General features: G+C 43.3%; 2 protein-coding genes across 2 annotated transcripts in view; one reads left to right on the top strand and one right to left on the bottom strand.

Moving 5' to 3' along the window:
• The window catches only part of Irak3 (interleukin 1 receptor associated kinase 3), a 58938-nt gene extending 53606 nt beyond the window's left edge, over window positions 1-5332 (bottom strand). The window contains exon 1 of the mRNA XM_032912994.1: window positions 4854-5332. Within this exon, the coding sequence (XP_032768885.1) occupies window positions 4854-4986 (133 nt within the window). The 5' untranslated portion in view covers window positions 4987-5332. The remainder of the gene's footprint in view (window positions 1-4853) is intronic.
• Window positions 5333-10834: 5502 nt separating this feature from the next.
• Window positions 10835-26041, top strand: Tmbim4 (transmembrane BAX inhibitor motif containing 4). The gene is made up of 7 exons (XM_032913005.1): window positions 10835-10992; window positions 18669-18777; window positions 19971-20076; window positions 22740-22773; window positions 23976-24093; window positions 25049-25094; window positions 25757-26041. Exons 1-7 carry the CDS (start codon window positions 10896-10898, stop codon window positions 25961-25963), a joined length of 717 nt encoding a protein of 238 aa, XP_032768896.1. The 5' UTR covers window positions 10835-10895; the 3' UTR covers window positions 25964-26041.
• The last annotated feature ends 1364 nt before the right edge of the window (window positions 26042-27405 follow it).

The following is a 27405-nucleotide window of genomic DNA, read 5'->3' on the forward strand; positions in this document are numbered from 1 at the left end:
ATGTCAACAGAGATAATTCACATCAGAAGTATGGACCGTCATTAAGCTGTGGTGAAAATGGTCCTTTATCTCTGTGATTTATATCCCCCCCAGAATCATAACCTCACTGTAATAATGAGAAAGGTATCAGATAAATCTCAATCGAGGAGCAATGTACTGGCTGGTTCTGTGTGTCAACTTGACACAAGCTGGAGCCTCCCTTGAGGAAATGCTGATCCAGCTGTAAAGCATTTTCTCAATTAGTGATCTAGGAGGGAGGGCCCAGCCCATTGTGGGTGGTGTCATCCCTTGACTGGAGGTCCTGGCTTCTATAAGAGAGCAAGCTGAGCAAGCCAGGAGAAGCAAGCCAGTGAGTAACATCCCTCCATGACCTCTGCATCAGCTCCTGTCTCCAGGTTCCTGCCCTGTGTGAGTTCCTATCCTGACTTCCTTTGGTGATGAACAGCAATGTGAAAGTATAAGCTGAATAAACCCTTTCCTCCCCAACTTGCTTCATGGTCATGATGTTTGTGCAGGAATAGAAACCCTGACTATGACAAGCACTAAGCACACTTCAAAAGTGTCAAGGTCATCCAAAGGAGCCGGAAAGCATGTGGTACGAAATGGGACATGGTAACTCATTGTGGGGACTGGGATGGAATCCAAAGGAGAGAGGGGAGTCTGGGAAAAAAAGGAAGGGGTGTGAACAGAATACAGACTTCAGTCGAATAATTACAAGTCTGGATTGTAACACACACACCACGCTTGTGTGAGGCACTAATGATAGGAGATTCTGGGTCCAGATTTCATGGTAAAGCTCTGGTATCTTCTGTGCAGAGGATATGTGGGAACTTTTTATTGCCTTTGGTGCTCTTACCACAAGCATAAAGCTGTTTTAAAAGGTAAAACCATTTGAAAATAAAAGGAGAAGAAAAGGTGAGTCCAAGAGTGTGACAATCTCACCAGAGTCTTACTCTGCCAGTCGCTAAAGTACCTAGGGGCAAATCGCATAAACTCCTCAGCAGTCCATTTTTTCCTGTCAGTAAAATGGGAATGGGGTCTACATTTTTACAGTAGGTATATGAGACAGTCTATGTAAAGTACTTAATACAGGGCCAGGCAACAGCGAATACCTCAAAAATAGTAGCTGTGAATATCACTGTTCTCATTGAATACCTTTATTAGATATTCAAATGCACGGTTTATTTATTCAAATGCTATTTATTTTTAAATGGCTATTTTGCATGATTTATTATTTACTTTTAAAGTTTTTTTTATAATGTTAATGATGTGTACACGTTGTGAGGTATGTACATGCGAGCATAGGTACTGGGGTGGGTCGTGGGGGACAGAGGCAGGGGACTTCTGGTCCTTACTAGTGGTTGTGAGCCCTCTGACATGGGTACTAGGAACAGAACCCAGGTCCTCCGGAAGAGCAGTACACACTCTCAACCACTGAGACATCTCTCCTGCTCCTTATTTCATTTTAAAAGAGAAAGAAAATTGGATACAGTCTTGCATAGAATCTATAACACAGTAGCAACATGAGTTCTCCCAGTGTATCTTAGGTGTGGAGAGGTTTTGTCTCCATTTACTTTAACTAGCAGTCTATGGTAATGTAGTAAATGAATGCTCACCAGAGGATCTGTATGTCTGTTATGATGTCATTTTGACTACAAAGCAAGTAGTCATCACCATCAACCAGACATCACCTCGAAATTATACTAACTTTACTAACAATACTTAACAATCTGGTCTCTGCAATGTGTTAGACTTCCCACCCACACTTATGAATCAGCTGCTCCAAGAAAAAGACCTAAGCATCCATGTGTTCAAAGTCTTGCGTGGGTGATTCTAGCACGTGAGTAACCAGGCTACTTGATCCCACACACACTTAACCCACCACAGAGGCAGCTATGCGACTGGCCTGTGTCTGAACTGTCTTTGCTAATGGAACCCAATCATGTAGTCACCATCATCAGAAATCATGATCAGCCTGGGACAGTGTCCCCATCACTATTATAATTGTTTTCCATTTGAAATCCAGGGCCCTATATGTCTTCAGACTCTCACTTGCTTTGTGCATAAAAGGACTGCACACCCACGTGTATGCACATGTGCATCCACTCGAGTGTGTGTGTGTGTGTGTGTGTGTGTGTCACGCACATGCATGCACACAAACTTTTCATGCACATGTACTAGGGAGTCAAACTCAGAGCCTCCCATATAAAAATTTGATCAGCAACTCCTTCTGATCTCAGCACAGCTTCATGGTTCATTTCTCCAACTTTCTTCCCTGTGGTCTCACAGACCTAACTTCCCCTTCCAGCACCTCCTCTTTTTCTCTCCTCATCATACCAACAGGGGAACGAGGCGTGTGAGGTGCCCAGAGCACCACTCCCTTGCACAGGCAGTTACAGCTACATCAGGAGTAAACATTGTGCCAGCCCCAGGAGAATCAGTACCCAAAGACATAATATCCATACTCCATAGAGATAGAGCTTTGGTCCGCACCATGCATCAATTCAAGCCTAAGGAACCAACCTGCTATATCCAGTAAGAGTCCCAAGACTACTTCCTGCTATATCCAGGAAGCCTGCGGCCGTCTGCCCTATACTGCCAAAATGTGATTGGGAACCCATACCTGTCTAGATTTTTACTCCAATTGGAGAGAGCCAACTCTGCGAGTTACGCTGCCTGCTACCTTTCTGGTGCTAACAGCCTGCCACCAGACATAACCGAAAGCCTCCCTATTTATCTCCCACATTTAATATCTCCCCACCTTTGGCTAAATGTACCTCGCTGCACAGACCACCTAGATATCCCTTGTGCTTCTGTAGATTATCTTCATTTATTTCCTCAAGGGCAAAATCGAGCTGCGAGTATAAACAGCACACTGAATTGGGTTGTTTTTTTTAAAGCCAGAAATGCTACAGTCTTAGGGACCTGTGAGATGCACCAGGAAAGCCTATAGCAGTTAGGGGAGGTGTGCAGTGTGGCTTGTGGTTAAGAGCATGAGCCTTGGATACAGACTTCCTCAGCTCAAGACCCAGCTCTGCCACTTCCAACCGTATGAACTGCAAGTTTCTGAAACAATGTGTAACCCAGTGTCCTCATCTGTAGGATCGCTGGGGATGATTTCAGCATCTGACTCACAAGTGAGTGGAGGGGGTTATGAGGCTTAACTATTTGTAGTTTAGTGCTATAGAGAAAGATGGGAGGGGAGAGAAAAGAAGCCAGTTAACGAAGCTGGACTTCCTGAAAAGCAGCAGAGCCCAGGGCCTGAGAGCTGATGGCTCCCTTTAAATAGGACACACGCTCTTCCATAGTCATGATCCCCACCAACTGGCTTCATTCATCTATGACATAATCTGGCCCCATCCGCACTTGAGCATTGGACCAAACTATTTCGTTTTTGAAAATGCAGTAATCTTAGTAAGTCTCTAGACACAAATACTCACTGTGCCATGATCTAGCTCAAATAGGGAAAAATCTGATTGGGGGCGGGGAGGATCTGATATCTCAGATGTAGGCTGCAAATAGTTTTGTCTTCCTAAAATCAGAGTTCAGAATCCTTTTCTGAGATGTTCACTGAATACATTGTTTCCATGCCAGGAATGGAGCCAAGGACTTTCTGGTTTGAAGAAAGCAGTCTACTACTGAACAATAACTCTTAGCCCATTCCCCAAACCATTTCTACATAACGGTTACAGTTTCAGAAATTGTAGGCATATTGTTTATCAACCACAAAGGAGAAAAAAAAATCACGACTTCAGATAAAGCTGCTTAACAATACTCATGTTTATTTTCAATTAACATTTACTGTGACAACATGAGTGGTCATCTAATCCCAAAGAGAACACTTACATCTAACAAAGCAAAGACTTTGGCCTGAGCTTTTTTGTTGACATGTCGCCACTTTACAATTATGTAGCTGCTCAGTTTACCAAATCTGCATAAAGTGCATTTTTAAAGATAACTTTCTAAATTAATATAAAGAGGCTTTCTTTATAATTTCACTGCAGTCGATTTGGCAAATTAGCAAGATATGTATAATAAAGAGAAGTGGGGATCACATCCATAGCAAACAGTAATAGTTCCCTTGTAGATTGTTGGAGACTTAGTGGAAACACCGAAGTGCATTAAGCATGCCTGACAACCTGAGTTCTGTCCCAGGATCCTGTGGTGGAAGCAGAGAACTGATTTCTGCAAGTTGCCCTTTAGATGCCACAGGAGTGTGGGACACACACTAAAACGCCAAAGAATAGATATCCGAAAGTTCTAACATGAATAAATAAAGTTTGCTGGGGGTTTGTTTGGTTGGTTGGTTTTGGGTTTTTGTTTTTGTTTTTGTTTTTGTTTTTGTTTTTGTTTGAGATAGGGGTCTCATCTTGCCCAAACCAGCTTAGAACTCTCTACAAGGAGAGGATGGCCTTGAATATCTGACCCTCCTACTTTTACCTCTCAATGGCTGGCATTACCACGGTCTGTTTTATTCCCAGCTAGGGAATCGAACATGCAACTTCATTCATCCATAGGTAAGCACTCTAGCAACTGAGCAGCACCTCTAATTCTTAAAAAAAAAAAAAAAAAAAAGGCTTTAATATTAAAAAAACATCTGGGGTGGAGGTCGTAGAGCCAGTAGGCATCCCTTACCTACGGTAATATTTGCATATTTATGTGCACACTGCAAACCGAGTGGAGATAGAATCTCTTATCAGCATAGGACGCTTTCTTGACATCTGACTTTCCTAATCTCCTAACTTGATACAGCAGTACGCAGAGTGTCAGAGAGGGAAGGGAAGTGAGTGGTGGGTCCCTGGGTTAGCTGAGTCCCTCGCGGGAGAGGACAAACAGGTCTGAGTTGCACTCACCCAGGCCCCGCCAGCCCAGCGGACCATCGCAGCTGTCCAGGATCGTGCACAGCTCGCCCAGCAGCGCGGGCGGCAGGTCGAAGAGCAGCGAGTGTGGCGACAGCGTACCACGGGCCCCGCACGGGCCGGCCATCGCGGAACCCCGGATCCCACGCGGAGAAGCAGGGACGTCGCCGCTGCCACCTCCTTTCACAACCGCGGAAATTCAGCTCCACGACGGCTGCCCGGAGCTTGCAACACTCCACGCCCGGGCAGTCGCAGGGCGGGTCCCACGTGACGCAGGGAGCCTCTCCCCAGGGATGCCCCTGCGAGACCTGGGCTGCCCCCGCCTCTAGCGCACCGTTCCCCTGTCCTCTTGTTATGAACCGTTCTGTCAGTCCTCGCCTTGGGACGTGACCCAGGAGACCAGCCAAGAAAATGAGGGCGGGGGCAGCGGCTGGAATCCGGGAAAGCCGCCACCCCTCTGCTGCCCTGGGATGGGCGGCCTCCTGGCCACGATTGGATCTGAGAGGTTTTCGGTACATCTTTTAAAGTTTCTCTTTGTCCGGTCAGGAAAGAAATACGTACTCGCCGAGAAACACGGTTTTTTTGCCAAGTAAATTTAAACGGAAGAAAACGTGAACACACTGGGGGGAGAATGGATGTAAAAGAAAACCACAACGAACAGGCCAAACCAGGGCAAAAAAAAAAACCTGCTCGTCCTTGCTACAGAGGGCAACCTCTGCCACAGTGCCACTTGGTTTTACTGCAGTCTCCTTTTCTTTCCTCCCAGTGCTTCAGCGAACTTGCAACACGAAGTTTAAGAAACATTGACTGGTGTCCTGAAATAGTCTACCGTTTATGCTGTAACGACCCACCGCGGGAACCGTATGGATGTTTCGTCAGTAGACGAAGAGGTTCTTCAAAGGAGGTGGGAAAATGGAGTGGTAACCAACCACTTGAAAATCCAGCGGCTGTTTGAAACCCCAGATCTCCCTCTTTGGAATAGCGCCCCCTGGCGATCAGCAGCAATGGTGCCTGGGCGTTCAATACCCACTGTAAAAGCTCATAAACTAGAAGTGTTTGAACGAAATTTCTGAAGTCTCTTCGTCCTAACGACTATGATTTTATCAGACTACACGCCTAAAAGGGTCCCTGTGCCACTATGCTAAGCATCAGAGGGAAGAGAAGATTGGTGTAGGTTACCTTTTGACTTTCTAGAGCTGAGAAAACAATCTGAGACCTATGTCTGCATAGGAAATCGCCATGTGTGATTGTGTTAGCTTTCTGACAAAATGCCCCACAGAACAGATTCAAAGGTTGTTTGGTTCATAACCTCGGAGCTTCGCTCTATGGTTGGAGTTTGTGGTTCATGGTATCAGGAAAAGAGAGAGAGGTGGGGGAAGCCGGGCAGGGCCAGGGTGCCAGAATTCCCTTCAAGAGATCTGATTTCTTTCCACTAGGTCCCCCTAGGTCCACTAGGTTCAATCACCTACCAGCAATATAGGCTGGCAACCAAGCTTTAGTGTATGATCCGTCAGAGGATGTTTAAAATCCTCTCCGTAACAATAACAGCAACACTCAAAATGTTTGCATCACCAGATCTAATGTAGCATGAGGCAAGGAGAAAGAGATTGGGGACACGCCTCTAATGACGTAATCCGTGGAGTCAGTGTCAGTGTGAGCTGTGTGAGCTGCTTACCTCTCAACACTACTACCAGCTGGCAACCATGTGCTCAAACATGGACTTTCATTGCTTCCTGTCCAAACCATAATAAACACGTTTCTCATCTCTAGAGTTGAGCCATCTAGACCCCTAGATAAGCCTCATCTTTTACAAGCACTCTGAATCCCAGCCCTTTCCCTGTAACTGAAGGGAATGTGGGCAGCCATTATTGTTTGTCTCAGAGATTTTAATTCTGTTTCACTTTACCGGTTCCCCTCGATCAACATCTAAATACCACACTGATTCTTCCTCTTTCAAAACAAAATGTCTTTGGTTCTGCGATTTTCTTCCTCACCAAGTTCAGTAGTGTCTCACCAACCCGTTCTTTTACCCTACTCTCAATAGGGCCACTTTACCCTTACTCAGTGCCACCCATATCATGCACAGCATTGGTACTAACATCCTCTGGACAGCATCTGTCCTTATCCTACCTGTTGGTGTCAGCTGAAAAACGAAGCCAGAAGAAGGATTGTAATGAGCTAGTAGAACTTAATCCTACAAAGGGAGCGGGCTGTAATAAGAAGGGCTTGGCTCCCTGGGCTTCTTGTTTGCCTCCTCTCTTGCGTTATGCTCTCTTCCATGAGAGCTGTTTGATGCTCTCAGGTAACTTCTCACCCTGGGATGCTGTCAGCCACAGCATGACACAGCTAGTAAGCTCGTTCTGAGGCTGGCCAGATGTGGCTGCTCCATCTTCGATCTTTGGTCTTCAGATTCCAAAGCTGTGAGCTAGATAAACCTCGGTAGTTTTCTCAAGTGGCCCAGTTTTTTTTTTTTTTTTTTTCCTGGAGCTGAGGATCGAACCCAGGGCCTTGCGCTTGCTAGGCAAGCGCTCTACCACTGAGCTAAATCCCCAACCCAAGTGGCCCAGTTTTAAACACAAAGGAATCTAGGACATCAATTATATGCTTGGGTGCACATAGTAGGACTCCCTCTGTCTCAGTTTTATTTCCCGTTTCTGGATTAAAACATCCGGATGAAAGCAATTAGGGAAAGAAAGGGTTTATTTAAGCTCACGTCTCCGGGCCACAGTCCACCATTCCGGAGGAGTAAAGGTGGTAGGGACTTGAAGCAGCCAGTTCCACTACATTCCAGTCATGAGTAGAAAGAGACCAGGGCTGCAGAGCTGGCTCAGCGGTGAAGAGCACTGGCTGCTCACTGTTCCAGGGGACCCAGGTTTGATTCCCAGCAATCACACGACGGCAAACAGCCATAGTTCCACTTCCAGGATATTGGAAGGCCTCTTGGCTTCTACAGGTACCAGGCATGTACCTGGTACACAGACATATCTGTAGGCAAAACACCCACACACACAAAATTATTTTTTTAAAAGAAAGAGCGGAGAGCAATGAAGTAAGATCTGTGCCAGCGCTCATCTCGCTTCCTGTCAGACAGTTCGGGATTCTGGTTCCAGGTGATACTATCAACTTGATAGTTAACTAACCCTCACATTCTTCAAGTCCTCTGATTCATTAGAATGAGTCACAAGACTCAGGGGAGGTCCGTGAGGTCATCCCTCACTTGTTTTCCCTAGGAATTAGTTCCAGGATTCCATTTTAGAACATGTGATGGGGCCAAATAGCAGGAAGGTGTGGTTGATAGTTCCAATATGTTAGTCATGTTCTTATTCAGGCACGAGTGTCATACCTGTTTCTTCAAACTGTCTAAGGACTCACCCCATATCCCCTCTGGAAGCAGAGCCAACTGTGGTATAAGACGAAAGGCAATCCCGCCATCCCAGAAATTCCAGCCCAGAGGGGGAAGTGCATTCCTTATTATGTCACAGTCACAACCGCAGGAGGGCTCGGCAGAAATATCAATGTTACCTGCTTTTTATAGACAAGAATTGAAGCCACCTACTGGTGCACAAAATAATGGTGCTTTTCTCAAGAAGAGAGCTAGGGGTTCTATGGTAGGCTAGGACTTCATGTTGGCAATGACCCTGGCCTGCCCCTTTGAGCTGCCTGTTAGAGGCATGCGACTTGATGATCGCCTGTCAGGGTTATCGCCTGAGTATTGGTAAATTCTCTCCATTCTCACTTGATTGGTTTGATGGAGCTGAAAGGAAGAGGAGCCACAGCTGTCTATCTTCCCCTTTCTTTCCATGCCTTCCAGTTCTGTGTGAATCCTTTGCTAAAACCAAAAAGGAACACCAGCGGAACAGAAAGGATGTAATAAAATATGTTGGCGGTGCACAGTGTTTAGGACATTGTTTCTTTCTTCCTACATTCAGAGTAAGTTTAGTCTGGCAAAGAGAGCCTGGCTTCTAGGCCTGCTGCCCTCCTCCCGTTTTTCCTTTGGTTTGAGTCTAGCTTAACTCTGTGGTGTTATGGGTACAACTGGACTCGCTGCACACCAGACATCCTGAATGCCAAAATGCAAGCTTTGGCAGAGGTGGAAGTCATGGTTGTGTGTGTCCTTCCCCTGTTTCTCTGTCCTTTCACAAGCTTGAGGCAGGCAACACTAGTATGAATTCTAGAATGGCACCAACTGAGCATTAAACCAAGCACGGGGTCCTTCTGGGTGCATGATCTCTGCAGTGTCCTAGGCAGTGCCTGGCACTTCCTGCTGGTCATAAATATCTTCCATCTGGGTCTCCTCAGCACCTGACAGTCTCAGTCTCTTAGCTTTAGCCACTTGATGAATGTTTAGAGATGTTTCCTTATGGTATTTAGCTACATTTTTTTCTGGTCATTAGTACAGTAGGCATTTTTCCCTTTGTTTATTCTCTCTTTGGCTTCATTCTGTGCATACAGCGTTACCTAGTCCTGTCTCTTGTCCATTTTCTATTAGCAACTTGCTTTAGAGGATAGGTCTGGATTTATGATCATTGTTTATATGGTATGGAATGGGAACTTGTCATATAGATGTTTCATTCCATAGTTTGCTCTTCACTCTTTCACAATGAAATTTACTTACTAGGTGGTCCCAATTTTATATAGTGTGCCAATCTTCTTAGATTAAATAACATTTTATCCGTTTTTGGAAATCTTTGCTTTTCTTCAAATTATAACGAGATTATTTTACATAACTTTAGGTTTTAATATTTTGTCTTTCACATAGGGGGCACGATCTAGCTAGAATTATTTTTTTCTGAATGAGATATTGGTAATTCTTTAGGTAATAAAAAGGTAGGCTCCCAGTTCATCTCCAGCTTGCCCTCTATAATAAATACCATTCTTGTAGCTTTATTGAAGTGAGTAACAACATGTTTAAAAGTAATAAAAGCTAAGCATTTTTCATTCTTGTTATTGTGGAACATATCTGAAAAAGGGTTCCTGAAAATATTATGTTTTTAGTTTTAGAATAGACAATTCTTTAATTATTTTGAATCCCACTTGCCGGGTCTTTGGAGGGCTTTGGGTAATATTGGCGAGTACAGGTGAGTCAAAGTAAACTCAGAAATAATTGCAAGTGGGTCAGTTGGTTCACCTTTAATCCCAACACTCAGGAGACAGAGGCAGGTGGATCTCTATGAGTTCAAGGCCAGCCTGGTCTACATAATGAGTCTCAGGCCAGCTAGATACGTATTGAAACCCTTCAAGAAAATAAAGATAAATAAAATTATAGGTGTCCTGGAATATTTCTTTGGTGAGTATACACCCCATGTTTGCAGTGTAACAGCAGCATGTCATGACAGAAACACTGCATTGTGACCACCTTCTCTGTCATTTTTCCTTCAGCTTTGGTCGTGAATTCTATGTTTAGCATTCAGTGGTCTGGCCTTGTTCATCTGTCCAGCCTCTTTCTTTGGCACCTGTCCCCTACACCACCACGAAAACTTTGCCCTCTTAATACGCAAACGTTGATTTCTTGAAAACCTGTATCATGCCCCAGGAGGGGATTCCTAATGGTCTTTTAAGATGAAGCATTATTTAACTTAAGAAAGAAAGGAAGAAAGAAAGAAAGAAAGAAAGAAAGAAAGAAAGAAGAAAGTGTGGGTTTGTTTTAAAAGAAATGGTCAATAAATGTAGGCCTAAATATTGCTTACAAATAATTGCTCAAAAGTTCATTCCTGGACCGAGTATTGAAATGTATTAATGAGAGGTTGTTGGATTGATACTAGAATCTTTGTAGCACTCATTCTGGGAGGTGTTCTCTAGAGATCGAGAGGAACTTTTTGAGAAAAATTTCCCTTGCAGTGACGTTGGAGAGAGCAATTTGTCTCCTACTAGAAAGCAGCCTCCTCCTCTCCTAGTGGGGATGTTTCCATAGGAGCGAGCGACTGGTTCGGCGCTCGCTCCAGCAAGGCCGCTCGGCTAGTTCTGTCTGGCGGCACTCCCGGAAGTGGGTGAAGGCGGTTGTGGTCAGTGTAGGCAGGTGCAGCTCCTACTGGCGACATGGCTGATACGGACCCGCGCTATCCCCGCTCTTCCATCGAGGATGACTTCAACTATGGCAGCTGCGTGGCGTCGGCCAGCGTGCACATTCGCATGGGTATGTGGCGGGTGGCGAGGGGGACCAAGGAGGAAATAAGTTTACCAAATGAAGGGAGCGGTGCATAGGTACCTTTTGGAGGTGTGGACCGGATCGCCTATGCCAGCGGTTCTCAACCTGTGGGTCGCAACTGGGACCCCCCCTTCACAGGGTCGCCTAAGGTCATCTGCGCCCCAGATATTTACATTAGGATTCATAGCAGTAGCAAAATTACAGTTATGGAGTAGCAACGGAAATAATTGTATGGCCGGGGGTCAGCACAACATGAGGATCCATATCAAGGGGTCATAGCATTGGGAAGGTTGGAAATCACCGGCCTGTGCCCTCATTTGCTTGTTCCCTGTGCTTGAGAGCTTCTGGCAACCGAGACTTTACCGTCTCAGTCATTACTGTCTCTCTGTGGGGTACAGAACTCGGCGTACGTGTGTGTAATGACTGAGAAGTTTCCCAGATCAGTGAATAAAGTCATGGCCGTACAAAGTTATTATTTTGAGCTGTTCGTTGTCAGGTAAGGAAGCAGAATTCACTGTCCACCACTGGTCACTTCACAGAAACTGGCCTGATGCAACCTGTCTGAGCAGCTGAAACCGGTTCCAGACAAAAAGAAAATTTGAAGGTGGTTCTGACGCATCAAGAATCTTGGTGCCTACCTAGCCCGATATTCCTGTAATGAATTTTGAAAATATTTTGACAAGTGAGCTCAGCTTTTAAATTATATTAATTATGAAAAAGTACTCATAGCAGGAAATTTGCCACCCTAGCCACCTTTGACATACAGCACAGTAGTGTTTTGTCGCCCTGTTGTATTTCCTATCCAGAACTTTCTCATCTTTCAAAGCAAAAGTGAAACTGTATCCATTAAGTAACTCACCATTGCCTGCCTCCTTGGCAACCACCATCTCTTCAGTCTTCATGACACTATTAGAAATACCTGGGAAAAAAACAAATCATACACGTTAGCCTTCGCGACTGGCATGTTTTTATTAATGTCTTCAAGTGCATCCGTGTCATAGCACATAGCGTGTCTAACTTTTATTCTTCCTTTTGCTCAGGCCTACTCTGGATGCCACATCATTGAGATCATATATGTTGGGTGTTTTTCCCTCTTCAGACTTACATTATCCACTTGGTGCTGCCCTGTGTGTTTAAGATTCCTCATCCCCTGTCCTCCAGGACCAGATAGCTCCTTTGCCCTTGCTATGGAAGAATCCTCCGGCTCTCTGTTTGCACCTGCATACTTTCTTTTTTCAGCTCAAGGTCGTTTCTCTTGGCTGCTTGTATGTTTGGGCAATCTTTGATAAAACTGTTTTGTAAACTCCCATGTGCAGATATTTTTGTGTGTACATAGATTCAACTCATTTGGATAAATACCAAGGTGCATGATAGTTGGGTCATACACAAGAATGCATTTTGTACTGTAAGAAACTACTAGACTATGGCCCTGCATTCCTAGCAACAACAAAGAATGAATTCTGCTTCATTCTTACCAGCATTTCGGTGCTGTCATTGTTTTGAATTTGGACCATTTTAATAGATTTTCCTTCTTTCTTTTGTCCTTTCTTTAATAGATTTTCCTTCTTTTCTTTCTTCCTTTCTTTCTATCTTGGATTTAGACCCTTTTAATAGGTTCTCTTTTTTCTTTTTCTTTTCTTTTTTTTTTGCTTACCAGGTATACTCCCAATCTGTAGCATGTCCTTTCATTCCCTTGATATAATACTTTATGTTTGAACATTTAGTACACATATAGGATGTGCTTTAATCACATCTAACCCCCCCCCCAGGCCCTTCTGCTCCTCTTCATCCCTGCATTGCTTTTCCCTCTGAACTTCATGTGCTCCTTTAAAACCCACCGAGACCAGTTCATGCTGCTCCATGAGCATAGTAGTAGGACATACAGTATGGGTAGCCACATCTCTGAAGGGAACTTGCTCTCCCTGTCTTAGTCACTGCTCTATTGCTGTGAAGAGACACCATGCCCATGGCAACCCTTAACAGAGAAATTGTTTCATTGGGAACATGCTTACAGTTTGAGAGGTGTAGCCTGTTACCTGTTATGGTGCAGAGCATGGCAGCATGCAGGCAGGAGCTAGAGCCATAGCTGAGAGCTACACCCTGATCTGTAGGCAAAGAATGAGACAGACTCTGGGCTTGTCCTGGACTTTTGAAACCTCAAAGCCCACCCCTAGTGACACACTTCCTCCAAAAAGGCCACACTTCCTCATCCTTCTAATCCTTTCAAATGTACCATTCCCTGGTTACTAAGTATTTAAATATATGAGCCTATAGGGGCCATTCTTACTCAAGCCACCACACTGCCCCCAGAAGTCATCAATTGCTCATAGCTTCTCTGGTAATCCATTTGAATCATGGCTTTTGGATTGCAGTATTTCATTTTTTTTAGCCAATATTTTAAATTTATTCTTTGACAGTTCCATACTTGTATACAAAGTATCCTGTCCAGCCCCACTCCCTCCAACAGCCTTTTCTCACCTTGGTGTCTTTTTTTTTTTTTTTTTTAAAGATTTTTTTTTAACATTTATTTATTTATTATGTATATGCCATACAGCTTTCTGCCTGCATGTATGCCTGCAGGCCAGAAGAGGGCACCAGACCTGATTATAGATGGTTGTGAGCCACCATGTGGTTGCTGGGAATTGAACTCAGGACCTCTGGAAGAGCAGACAGTGCTCTTAACCTCTGAGCCATCTCTCCAGCCCCGGTGTCTTTTTTTCTTTTCTTTCTTTCTTTTTTTTTTTTTTTGATTTGGTATTTGCTTGAAAATTTTTCTTTTTTTTTTATATTTTATGGCATTCTTTTTGCCTTTTTTCAAGTTGTTTTTTTTTTTTTGAACCCCTTGTTTGTTTTTGTTTTTGTTTTTTTTTTTCTGGAGCTGGGGACCAAACCCAGGGCCTTGAGCTTGCTAGGCAAGTGCTCTACCACTGAGCTAAATCCCCAACCCCTTGTTTGTTTTTTAATACACTGAATCCACTTAGTGCTACCCACATTTGCATGAGAATGGGGCATCTATCTAGGCCTGGGCAACTTACTAGCAGCCGTGCAGAAAGAAAACTGACTCCCACTTCCCACCAGTAGCCATCTAGTGCCCCTTGCTGCTTAGTTTTCAGACCCTTGAGTCAAGGTTCTTTTTACAACACTATGTAGTTTTCTAACATCTCTTTAAAAAGGAATGTTCCCTAGGGTGACATTTGGTGTGTTGTTTCCAGCACTGAGTAGCTCATCAGAAATTTCCTCTCTCCATGAGCTCACCTCACATAGTAAAGGTAGGCTCCAAGAAGATCGCACTTCCTCTTGAAACTTCCCTATCCATCCATATCCATTTTGACTGGCTTGGTCTTGTGCAGGTCGTGCTCAAGGAACCATAGGTGCTATCAGCTCATGAGTGCAGTAGCTGGGTCATGACTTGGAGACAGTGTTTCTCCTTCCCACTCCTTAGCTCTTACATTCTTTCCATCTTGTCTTTAATGTTCCTGAGCAGGGGGTAAGGGAATGAAAAAGATACCCTGTAAGGGGACAAAGGGCAGGAATGAGGAGAGGGGATAGTTTTCTCAACAGTCCCATGTTCTCAGCACTTAGAGTGTCAGCACTTAGAGTGTCAGCACTTAGAGTGTGAAATAAGCTGTGGCCTTTTCATGTATGTTCTATTATTATTATTATTATTATTATTATTATTATCATATCATTCTGCCTGCATGTATGCCTGCACACCAGAAGACGGTACCAGATTTCTTCATAGATGGTTATGAGCCACCATTTGATTGCTGGGAATCGAACTCAGGATCTCTGGAGGGGCAACCAGTGCTCTTCTAAACATCTCTCCAGCCCCCTCTTTATTTGTGGTGAATTCGTTTCTTTTGGTTCTTAGCTCATAAATCATGGTAGAATTTTGTCACATGGTTTTTCCCTGTCAGTTGATAATGGCATGACGTCATTTCCTCCCATGTCTATCTATCATTCTATAAATGTGGTATATCCCATTTGATTGACATTAATGTATTGAGCCATCCTAGCATCCCAGGAGTGAATCCCACTTAGTCATATCTAATGTACTTAATATGCCATGCACCCTTCTTTGCTGTGTTGTTGTTCAGAACTAATGTGTCTGTTCATCAGGCATGTTGTGCTGTAGTTTCACACTGTTAACTTTGCTACACTTTATAGAAATGCTTGAAATTAGAAGAGAGCTGGCATGTGTAGCAAGTACTAAGTGGGTAGAACTGAGAGTTTCCTGCTGTTCCCAGAAACAATGACATGAGACAGTAGATCAGCTCAGGGAAGGACAGGGACAGAAGGTGGCAGGGACCTGACACTGCAGGAAACTATCAGAAGTGATATGTGAACATCCATCAAACTGTAGAGTTGGTACTGAGAGCGTCGCAGGAGAGTCTGTCAGAGAGGCCTCGGTGAGGCAAGCTGAGGCTTGAGGAATGATTTAAACTATTAAGGGATAGATATTTAATACATAGATTAGAGTTTTTGTTTCTCAGCAACTCTGTACTAGATGCAAAGAGAGATAAGTAGAAGTTTCACAGATTACAATTATTGTTCTTAAAACATTGACTTGGCCAGCACCTGAAATAACTTTTTTTTGTGGCTCCTAAGCTAAATTCTAACTTGCCAAATGCCAAGTGTGGAAGGGCTTTTGGGAAGAATGGGCCATCTGAAAACTGAAGTAACCTAAGGAGGGCGTGGGACTCCCTCCCTCGGAGCTTACTCTTTACATGTGTGAGGTGAACTCTTGGGGCGAGGGCATTTCTGATGAGCTACTCAGCGCTGGCAGCAACACACCATGTCACCGTGGGAAACGTGCCTATTTGAAGTGAGGCTAGAAAACAGGGTAGTGTTGTACAAAGACCCTTGACCTAAGAGTCTGGAAATTAAACACAGTCTGGCTGGTAGTGTGGAGTCAAACTTTGCCACTGTGATCCCTGATCTTTAAGGTAGACATCGTCGCTGCAATTACAGGATGCTGTAAGGGCCAAACAGTTATTTAAACATCAAAACTTCTCAAATTTGGGTGAGAAGTAGTTTGGCCTGGGACGCAAAACTAGGTTTCACAGCCCCTAGAAGAACCTCTTTCTCTTTCTCTTTCTCTTTCTCTTTCTCTTTCTCTTTCCCTTTACCTTTCTCTTTTCTCTGTCTCTGTCTGTCTGTCTGTCTATCTCTCTCTCTCTCTCTCTCTCTCTCTCTCTCTCTCTCTCTCTCTCTCCTCTGTGTTTTACATAGTTTTATTCTTGATTTATTTCTGTATAGTGCACATGACTATAACAGTACAGATCATAACCTCGAGCACTGAGAAAACTTGTTTGTATGAATGACTGAATGTTCAGGAACATTGTAGTTAGGATCCCTGGAAGCTGGACTGATAACTAAGCTGACCATCTCTGTGTTTATTAAGTGATTCTCAGCTGCTTCTTTGTAATTAAAAGGATACACAAAATGCTTCCTTTAAAGATAAACAAAGGCCTTCTCTTCTTTGTGTTCACACCCTTTCTCACCCCACTCCCAACCTCATTTCCCCACGATGACTTCACTGGCCTTAGTCCTTAGGGCCAGTGATCTCTCCCATCTGAGAGCAGCTTCCCAGTAAGCCTGCCTTTCATATAAAAATAAAATAAAATAAACAAAGGAGCTATTTATAATGTATACATTTTCTGAAAGATCCTTTTGGAATACTGGACTTCTAGTCAAGATTCGTCAGTGGAAAACAACGAACCCTAACAGTTATAGTAGAGAAATGATGTGAGAATCAATTTCTGAGTGTAGTGTTTACCTTAAGTATGTTCATAGCAGGGACTAGTCTACGTAACTAGTCCCCTGTAACATGCACACTAGTGTGTTAAACTAGTATGTTTTGTCAGCATGCTCTGTGTAATTTGGGAAAATTAAGATACTGCTATTTTGTACACTCATGAATGCAGCCTCACAGTTCACGGGTTGTTTGTGTTTTATACAGATCAGCTTTATAATTTTATATGTTCACTCACTGTATCTTACCTTTGAAAATAGCTATACTTACAGCTTTTATCAGTCTTGTACAGTGCGGTGCTCTCCCATAGTGTACATATAATACCATGATTTATTTAACCATCGTCTTCATTCATATAGACGTAAAGGTTAAATGCATTTTAAATTTGATTGATATTATCACTTGTTGACCGTTTAGCGAACGATACAAAAGATACCTTTTTTGTACCCTCACCTGTCCTTTTATGAAGAGTTTTGAACTGGCAGTCTGAGAGATCAGGGTGTGAGTGGCCAGATGATAGATATTTCCAGTTTTGTGAGATCCAACTGTTCGAAAGCACTTGTAGAGCCTATCTCAAAGAATGAGTGTGCCTGAGTCCCAAGAAAGCCTCATTCACAAAGCCAAGTTATGGGCTGGATGGCCATAGTTCTTATAGTCTTGGGGTAGGTTAAAAACTTAAGTCAGATGTGGCCTACACACTTATAATCCCAGCATCTTGGAAACTGAAGCAGGAAGACAGGAGTCAGAGGCCAGCCTGAAGGGTAAAGAGACCTTGTGTAAAAGATGAATGAGAGAGCACGATCTTGGCTTTGACTTGCATTCTTTAGCTGTGAGTGAGCACAAACATATCCTGTATTTCGAGGTGGCTCTATACTGGATGGTGGGATATAGCTGTAGACGGTTCACATGTCAGTCAGTCCTCGGCCATCAAGTGTTGTCATTTGGGCGGGAAAGCAGGCAATACCGACCTTAAGTAAATATGCTAAAATAAATAGAGGAGGGAAACGGAGATATGGGTCAAAAGAGACATAGTATGGCCTTAAAACTCCAGTTAGAAGCTGGAGCGGTGTCTCTGCAGTTAACAACACTGGCTGCTTCCACAGGACCTGGGTTCAATTCCCAGCGTTCATTCACCTAGCCGCATGTCACCTTCTGTAACTCCAGCCCCAGAGGGTTTAGTACCCTTTTCTGGCCTCCTCTGGCGTTGCATGCATGCAGCACACAGACATGCGTGGTGACAGTGCATGCATGGGGTGCACAGACATGCGTGGTGACAGCTCCTTTACTTATGGAATGGCAGAGAACTATACTTTTCAGATGTTTCATCATAAAGCAGCATTTCCATTGTATTTAGCTATATTTTGTTTTTCATATTCAGAGTGGAACCATTTTGTAAAATGCTGCCTTCCTCTTTCTCTCGTTTAACGCTTTATGTACAAATAGGCATTTTGATAGTTTCTCTTTATTATGGTGAAGATATTTGAAGTATCTGTCACTAATTTAAATTTTTTAAGCTTCATGGCCTTTGGGGGATTAGATACCCCTTCTAATTTTTTAATTATTTCTCTCTCGGTTTAGTTACAGGTTTTGTTATTTAGATTCTGGATAAAGAAAAAACGCCCATGAACGTACTTTTTAGGCAGTGAGACGGCTCGTTAGGTAAAGGTGCTTGCTGCCGAGCCTACCAACTGGCTCAGAGCGGTGGAACTCACGTGGCGGAAGCAGGCTCTTGACACTGGCGTCCTTTCACCTCCCTCCACACTCGAACCATGGCTCAGGCCCCTCTCATCCACCAAACAAAACAAAGCAAAGACAAGAGCAAAAACCCTTATTTTTTCAAAGAAATTTGGTCTTGACCGAGGAACAGATAGTTTGAAAAATGGTTACGTGACTGTTCTCTTTCTTATAGCCTTTCTCAGGAAAGTCTACAGCATCCTGTCTCTGCAAGTTCTCCTAACGACAGTGACCTCTGCCCTGTTCCTGTATTTCGAGACCTTGCGTACTTTTGTCCATGAAAGGTAAGAGAAGGAGACAATTCTAGACATTTCCAGATATTTCATCTGAGGACTGCATTTTCTCCATCATAAACATCCATCATCTGACCCTGTGACCCTGATTCACTTTATGAAGGAGAACATTTCACAACACGTTATTCTACCTCATCTTAGTGTATAGTCTTATAGGGTCAAACCATCTAGAATTAAGAGTTTGAACTGCGGGCTGCTGAGGTGGCTCCACCTGGGAAGACTATGCCAGGGTAAAGAGCTGCAGAAGCCATGAGGTAGAAAGAGAAAATCAACTCCCACACATGTGCACTGGCACGCAAACACCCATGCCCCTCCCCCACAGTATACAAACAAAATAAGTAAAACTTCAAAAGAACAAATATTTTGCTGTATACATCATAATTATTTTATTGTATTTAACTATACCATCCATCTTGTTACCATCCTTTCCCCAAAGCCTAAGACTATACTTGCAAAATAAAGTTATGTGAAAAATGTGTGGTCGTGTTTGGTAATCTTGTTTCGTTGACAGAATAATTTTACTGGGAAGTTTCTAGAGGAGCTACACCTGATCTGTCACTTAATAAAGATTTTCCTCTCAGCATAAGTGTTTAAGGGGCTAAAAATAAGATGGTTTCTTTATTTGAAAGAAAAAAATGAAGAATGACTATTTTCTAAGAAGTAGATTGTCTCTCCTCCTTCTACCGAAGGAGATCTTAAACTATTGGTTGGCTCTTCTGGGATATAGTTATTTAAATTATAGCCCTGTGGTAAATATGCTAAAAGAGTAGCCATGTATAAAATTCCCTTCTAATTTAATATTTTTTGCTTATTGTATTTTACTTAACAAAATACTATGCTAATTACAAATATTACTGCACCATGAAGGACATCGGTAAAGGAAAGATAGAATAACAGCCCTCCCTCCCTCTTAAAGCCCCTCCCACACTTACAGCCCCACCCACACTGTTACAGCCCCTCCCACTCTTTTATGGCCTCTCTGCATTCCACACCCCGCAACTTTTCCAGTTAGTTAATAAGTTGGTTTTTGTTTTGTTTTGTTTTGTGTTTTTAATTTGGTATGGTTCCAGATTTTTTTCTCGTAATTCTAAGAACATAGAGAATCCATAGATTTTACTAAGTTGTATACCATCATTCCCAGCTATTTTTAAGCCTGAAACTCCTTTTAATGTTATATCTTTCAGCCCTGCCTTAATTGTGGTGTTTGCTCTCGGATCTCTGGGCTTGATCTTTGCGTTGACTCTGCACAGACACACGCATCCTCTGAACCTCTATCTGCTTTTTGCATTTGTGAGTACTTTGATGCTGTCTGTCCCATTAGCATTTAGCCTGGGCTTCCAACCCCGAGTTGTGTGTACATGGGCTTGTCTGTGCATTAGCATGTGGGGGTCAGAGGCTAGCCCTAGGTGTCTTCTTCTTTCGTTGTCCACCTTGATTCTGAGACAGGGTCTCAGCAGATCTGAACGTACCATTTCAGCTAGACCTCCTGAGTGGTGAGCCACAGGAGTCTGATGCCGGTCTCTGCCCTCCAGCACTCGGGGAACAAACATCCCTCACCACACCAGGCTTTTTACCTGGGCTCCGGGGATCCGAACTCAGGTCCTCATGCTAGCACAGCAAACAATTTACCCACAGAGCCATCGTCCCAGCCCTGACGTTTTAGTTAGACGACATTAGGAAATAATACTCATAACTACTGTCTGCTGTAGTGGTTCTTCTGTTGTTAGGATTGAGTGGCAAACACAGCAACCTGGAATCAGATGGCCTGGCCTCTCAACCCTCTGCGTATGTGACATTTGGCAAGGCCTTTTTGTATACACATAAAATGAAAACTGTAAGATATGTCATCTGTGTGACACTTTGTGCCTCTAGTTTTCTGGAGGTTAGAGCAGGAGATTGTATTGGGCCTTTGACTTAGAGAATACAAGCTCATTATTAATTCTGTGTTATTTTCACATCTTCTCTCGGTTCTCTTAAGGGTCCATTTTTTTTAACTAGTTATAAATTTATAAATGGGAGAACCTAACATTAGGTTCTATTTATTTGCTGAGACAGTTGTTAAAATTGAAATCCCAGTTGACTTCTATAGAAACTTGGTCTTAATTTGAGTAAGGCTGGTAAGGCTCAGCGTAATTTTACATTATCTTATCTCCTGTATGACAAGTTTCCTCTAATATTGTATCCTGACAGTGTTCTCCAAGACACTGGAAATACAGTATGTGTTGTCAGATCAGAGTAAAGAGGCCAGTGTTGAGAGTCAAATGCTTCAAATAAAGGAGTTTGTGACTCTGCAAGTGGTTCATATTGAAGTGATGCTCATGGCTTTAAATTTATTCATTTAAATCTTAATTTGTGTGAGCGTGTGAGCCCCAGCTGTCTCAAACGGGTAAGAGCAGGGGCAGCTCACGTCTCCCAGCCCTTAGAACTGGAGGAAGGTTCTGGACGAAATGTTATCAGATAACCGAGTGGTAGGCTATGTTCTCTGTGTCACCTCTCTGTCCCATGCCTGCCCTTGCTCTGTTGTCCTTCTTACTCTAACCCGACGGCCTGTCATCAGCCCACACAGTTCATTATTCTTCTGCTGTAGCTCCCACTGCCCCTGCTTCACTCCTTCAGATCCTGAAAGAAGGTATCTGTCTATGCAGATCACGGTGTAGATGTTAACAAATACGTCGTGTCCAATCCTTGATCAGATCCCAGTTCTGCCTCATCTGTGCAAAGGAGGAGGAGGAGGTAAACAAACAAACAAACAATGAAACCTAGGGCCACATGGGCCAGCAAGATGACTCAGTCAGTAAAGATGTTTACAAGTCTGACGACCTGAGTTCAATCCCTAGAACCCATGTAAAGTGGGAATGAACCACAAAGTTCTGTCCACTCCTCTGGCCTCCACTGGTGTGCCCTGGCATGAAGACCCTTCACATACACATGTCCTCTGCACATACATTAACAATAAATTGAAAACAGCTCTGGAGTGGTGCTCAGGTTAAGGGCACTGACTACTCTTCCAGCAGACCAGGGTTCAGCTGCCAGCACCCACATGGTGGCTCACATTTTAAACTCTGATTCAGTTCTGGGGGACCTGACATCCTCTTCTGGTCTCCACATGCACATGGTGCACACACGAACATCATTACATATAGGATACATGTAAGCAAACACTTGTCCACATAAGATAAAAATAAATCTTAAAAAAAGTCACGATCTTCAAATCTGTTGCAGTCTCTTTTTAGAAAGACTGATTTCTTTGTAGCACAGGATAGACCCTTTTGCCCAGCAGAGAGCTCTGACTAGAAAACCCTCAGTCAGAGGTTTCATGGGCAGGATGGCACTTGTTATTCCGTGACCCGTTCATCATGTGCTTAGCTAAAGCCGCTTAACAAATAAGGAAGTGCCTAACGCACACTTCCTCCCTCTCATTGCCTGTGAACTCCTGGCACCGTTTTTTCATCGTTGAGTTCGTCTTTTTTTTTTTTTTTTTTGATTTTGTCCTTCTGCAGCAAGTAAGGAAGGACAGGAATCTAACCAGCTCTGTCAGGGTGCGCATGTGCATGTGTGTACTTACTTTTCAAAGGTGACACAGTGGTTTCAGTGTGACAGTGTTCTCGTCTGTGTCAGTATTTACAGTCTCCTGCAGGAACTTTAATTCAGGGTGCGGTTGCCTGTCAGTTTACACACATCTACACATAACAAGAGGAAATTCAACTTTCTATGTTATTCTACTATTTAACCTTCCTATTATAAATATTTGGTTAAAGCTTAAAGACCCACAATGAGGATGTAATATTCATTTTCACTGCCCTGGGATCAGACTGTCCTGCCCCATGTCACAGGATCCTCTGAAGTAACATGAGGCCGTTCCCATGGGACCATACTGGACTGCTAGACATGGGAATGTGTGGGGGAGAGAGTCCGTTTTCCATGCATCCCTTAATGAGAGTTTCTTTTCTTAGACACTGTCGGAAGCCCTGACCGTGGCAACTGTTGGTAAGTCCCTTTAGGTGTTACTGTTTTACTGTAGATAAAATCTTTTAACTAACAAGGTATTTGGGGTTAAACTTTAACATCATGGGATGTTATATTAAAAACATGACATTTATGAAGATTGTCGATAAGCACATGTCAATATTTATACTTTATGTAAGTCAGCCAAGCTGAGAGGGAATGGGGAAACAGAATGAATGGAGAATAGCTTATCCATTTATCATTTCCTGTTGACCAAAATGAGATACTAGAGTTGATCTCCCCCACTTCCAAGGTCTGTTCTGTCACACTTGAGTCCCCAAGAACTGCCCCCACTGAGTTGTGGCTGCTCATCCCCCTGCTCCCCCAAATGGCACACAGGATGTTTGTCCGTTTCTATTTCTGTACTTCATGTGTTTCCTGGCGAAGTGTCTGCTATAATTATGTGACATCCCCTAATAGTGTCTTACATAAAGAATTCAGTGAACCATAATAAAAATTCTAAGTGTTCACAGGTGGATTACTGTGGGTGTCACAGAGATCCACATTAACTGTTTGCAAGTCACTCCTTATGAGAAGTACGTTTATCTCTTCCTGTTCTGCCACTGCTGCTGTTAACCGTTGGTCCTCTGTACTGTGGGTAAATGGCAGCCACCTCAGACATCCTTTATGTTCTTCTTGCTCAGTCGCCTTGGGTTGGGCTGCTCAACTAATTGAGCAGTCTCGGTGACGGCTAACATGGCTGCCACTGTCTCGGAACACAGCCAGAGACCCAGGCCACTGCCGTGCTTGACCACAGGAACCTTACAGAGACCCTGGTAAAGTGCTAATGGAGCCAGTCCTGGTCCTCTATAGCAGTTTGGTTAACTATAAGATATGTGACCTACTTATTTTGTATAAATAACTATTTTGGAGCTTTTAAATTTTATGATGTATGTGGTTTTACAGTATCAATATATTCAAGGCTGGGTGAAGAATTTTAATTGTTTGTATTGGTGCATGAAATAGAAGAGAGCGAGAGAGGATGACCAGAGAGGAGCGGGGTGAATATGAATAAATATGTTGTGAACATGTGTGGGGACGCTACAGCGAAACCCATTATGTAGATATAATTAATACATCAAAAACATTAAAAAAAACAAAACGTAAGGGAATTTTTCTGTTGACCTAGGCAAGGCTGTTTGTCTTGGCTGTTTATGTGCATTTTAATAGGTTTGTGTTTGCAGTTACTTTCTATGATGGGCATCTGGTTCTGCACGCGTTTATACTGACTGCTGCAGTCTTTCTTGGCTTGACTGCCTATACTCTACAGTCAAAGAGAGATTTCAGCAAATTCGGAGCAGGGTAAGTCAGTCTTGGGACACACACACACACACACACACACACACACACACACACACACAGGCACACACACACACACACTCACACATACACTCCCATACACACATACACTCCCATACACTCACACACACACACATGCACTCACACACACATTCACACATACACATGTGCACACACACAGGCGCACACACACACTCACACACACATACACATGCACACACACACACACACACACACACACACACACACACACACACACACACACACACTATTACAAGCAGTGAGCACATGCTGTTGTTTTGCTGTCTGTGTCTTTAACATGACAGTTAATACAGAGCTGTCCCCGAGTGCTGGGACCAGGCCCTTCTCTCCAGGAGCTCACGGAGAAGGACTGTGACTTTTAGTGACTTTCTTCTTTCAGAGTGAAAGGGGAGTGAGGGTGTCAGTGCTCCCCCGTGGCCCCTAAAGGACCAGCGTTGTAGAACTGAAGCTCGTGTGCATTAGGAGCAGGGCTGGGTTTACCCATGGCTCAGCCTTGGTTCTAACTTCATTTCTGTGGCTCTAATCAAATATTTATGAATCCTTATATTTTAGTTATTCTTCGGCATAAAATCTAGAGTTATTTCTTCATAAAACAATATGAAGAAATAATGAAGAATGGGCTTAAAAGTGTTTTGGGGGACTGGAGAGATGGCTCACTGGTTAAAAACATTTGCTACTCTCAGGGGACCTGGATTCTGTTCCCAGCATCCACATGGTGGCTCTCAATCATCTCCAGTTCCATTTCCAAAGAATCTGGTATCCTCTTTTAACCGCTTCAGTTATGTGCAGGCATATGCTACACGTACACACATGCAGACAAAGCACCCCTACACATCAAATAAAAACATTTTGTTTTAATTTTAAAGGAGTGTTTTAGTGAGGAATATTGTAACCCATTGACCTTTGTTTTTCCCAGGCTGTTTGCTTGTTTATGGATTTTGTGCCTGGCAGGATTCTTGAAGGTGAGTAGTTTAAGAACAGTTAATTCGAATATAATTCTGCCTGTGTCAACACAAGTCACCCTAAAAGTCCCCGAGTGTTACTTATAGAGGACACTTAGTCGTAATTATCTAGAGCATTTCCATGTCAGATTATAGAATAATGTCAGTGAAAACCAATCTTATGTTAATCATTATCACTGATTGAGAAAAAAGATGAATGTACACATAAGAGAAAGTGCACACAAAAGGCCCTGACTTACGGCTGCCAACCTCCGAGTGGCTCACTTAACTCAGAAGAAGACAGGGCTGATGAGAACAAAGGTGCTTGCCTCTAAGCCTGACAGACTGAAGTCGATCTCTGAGACCCACAGACTGCAAGGCCTCTTCTGATGTAATACCATAAAAAGTTTAATTCTTAAAAAGGTAACAATGTAAAACAGTTCATGTTTAGAATGTTACTATTCAGAGTCAAGTAGTGAACTTAATTGAAAGATAACTGCTTATCCACAGGTGCCTACTTCTGTAAACAAGCAAACATGAGTTTAGCTTTGCCTGCCTTCATACGTCAGCGCTGTGTGCCCTTGTCACACGGGCCACTGGCAGGAGATTGTTATTACAAGTCACTGAAGTAGGTCTAACGTGACTCCTGCATATAAACGTATTCCTTACTCCTTTGCCTGTAGGTGTTCTTTTATAGTCAGACGGTGGAACTGGTCTTGGCCTCTCTAGGCGCCCTCCTCTTCTGTGGATTCATCATCTATGACACACACTCGCTGATGCACAGACTCTCGCCTGAAGAGTACGTGTTGGCTGCCATCAGTCTCTACTTGGATATCATCAACCTCTTCCTGCACCTGCTGAAGTTTCTGGACGCAGTTAATAAAAAGTAACTGACAGTATTCAGAGACAGTTTTATTATGAAAAAAGTTTGAATTATACTTAAGTATTAAAAGCATTTGTGATCTTTATTGGCATTCTGTGTTCTTCTACACTTTAGACTCATACTATTCTGGGTTTTTGTTTTGTTTTGTTTTGTTTCTCATTTCCAAATCCTGGACTTAAAGGCTCTGGCAAGAGTTATTAAAATGTCTTCTTTTTCATAAATTGAGGCAGGGTCCTCTAACTCAGGATTTACTATGTCAGCTTCCTATGTTCTGGGAATACAGGCATGTACCACCTGCCTGGCTTATTTATTAATTTTTTATCAGCTTTGCATGCACGTGTGTATGGAGTATGTGTGTGCCTGGTGTTTCACCCGGAGCTGGCATTACAGGCAACTGTAACATGGAGACTGCCGAGAGTTCTCTAAAAGAGTAGCAGGTGCCTTTCAGAATCACTGCGTAGTTGATCCAGCTCACTGTTTCCCTCTAAAAATGCCTAGTTTGTAAATGGAAAATTACTGCTGTAAATGTATTTGATAGAAATGAATAGCGTTTATATTTAATGGCCACAGACTTCATGTGGTTAGCTTTCATAAGAGCTTCGTCATGCCGAATTGTGGAATATTTCTTAATACCATAATAGGTTGGTTTCTTTTTCCAAATTTTTGTTCAAAAGCCACAGCCTGTTGGTGCATAAAACAAGAAGCTGTCCGTTTAGAGCATTTGTAAGGTTGCTTTGTAAAACCCACTGCATGCTTGCTTCCTTTTTTTTCTTAAATGTGTTTTGCCTGTGGTAAACATTTCAGAACTTGCTGTGCTATATGCATGGTTTCTTCAAGAAGACACAACTCTCCAAGCAATCCAACAGGAATTTCATAAGTCATCCTTAAAGATCACTCCTGAGTGCTGGAGACATAGTTAAGAGCACCTGTGGGGGCTGGAGACATAGTTCAGTGGTTAAGAGCACCAGTTGCTCTTGCAGAAGACCTGGGTTCAGTTCTGTGATTTGAATATGCTTGGCTCATAGGTAGTGGCAATATTGGGAGGTGTGGCTTTGTCGGATGAAGTGTGTCATTGTGTAGGTTGGATTTGAGGTCTCCTATCCACCCAGATCAGAAGAGAGCCTCCTCCTGGCTGCCTTCAGATCTGGGCTTCTCCAGATCTGCCTGTAGGCTGCCATGTTTCCTGCCATGATAATGGACTGAACTCTGAAACTGTAAGCCAGCCCCAATGAAATGTTTTCCCCTATAAAAGTTTCTTTGGTCATGGTATCTTCGCAGTAATGGAAACCCTAACTAAAACAGGTTCCCAGCATCCCCATGGTGTCTCACAACCAACTGTAAATCCAGTTCAAGGGATAAGATGGCCTTTTCTGGCCTCCTCTGGTACCAGGCACACATGTGTTGTGCATACATACTTGTATGTGACGATCTGCAGAAAACACTTAGACT

This window comes from Rattus rattus, chromosome 1 (genome assembly GCF_011064425.1).
Source record: "Rattus rattus isolate New Zealand chromosome 1, Rrattus_CSIRO_v1, whole genome shotgun sequence".
NCBI lineage: Eukaryota > Metazoa > Chordata > Mammalia > Rodentia > Muridae > Rattus > Rattus rattus.

Excerpts from the sequence above, each read along its gene's own strand:
- Tmbim4 (XM_032913005.1), top strand. The coding sequence starts at position 10,896 with ATGGCTGATACGGACCCGCGCTATCCCCGCTCTTCCATCGAGGATGAC. Across the intron at positions 10,993-18,668 it reads CAGCGTGCACATTCGCATGG|CCTTTCTCAGGAAAGTCTAC; the intron begins GTATGTGGCGGG and ends TCTTTCTTATAG. Across the intron at positions 22,774-23,975 it reads CCTGACCGTGGCAACTGTTG|TTACTTTCTATGATGGGCAT; the intron begins GTAAGTCCCTTT and ends TTGTGTTTGCAG.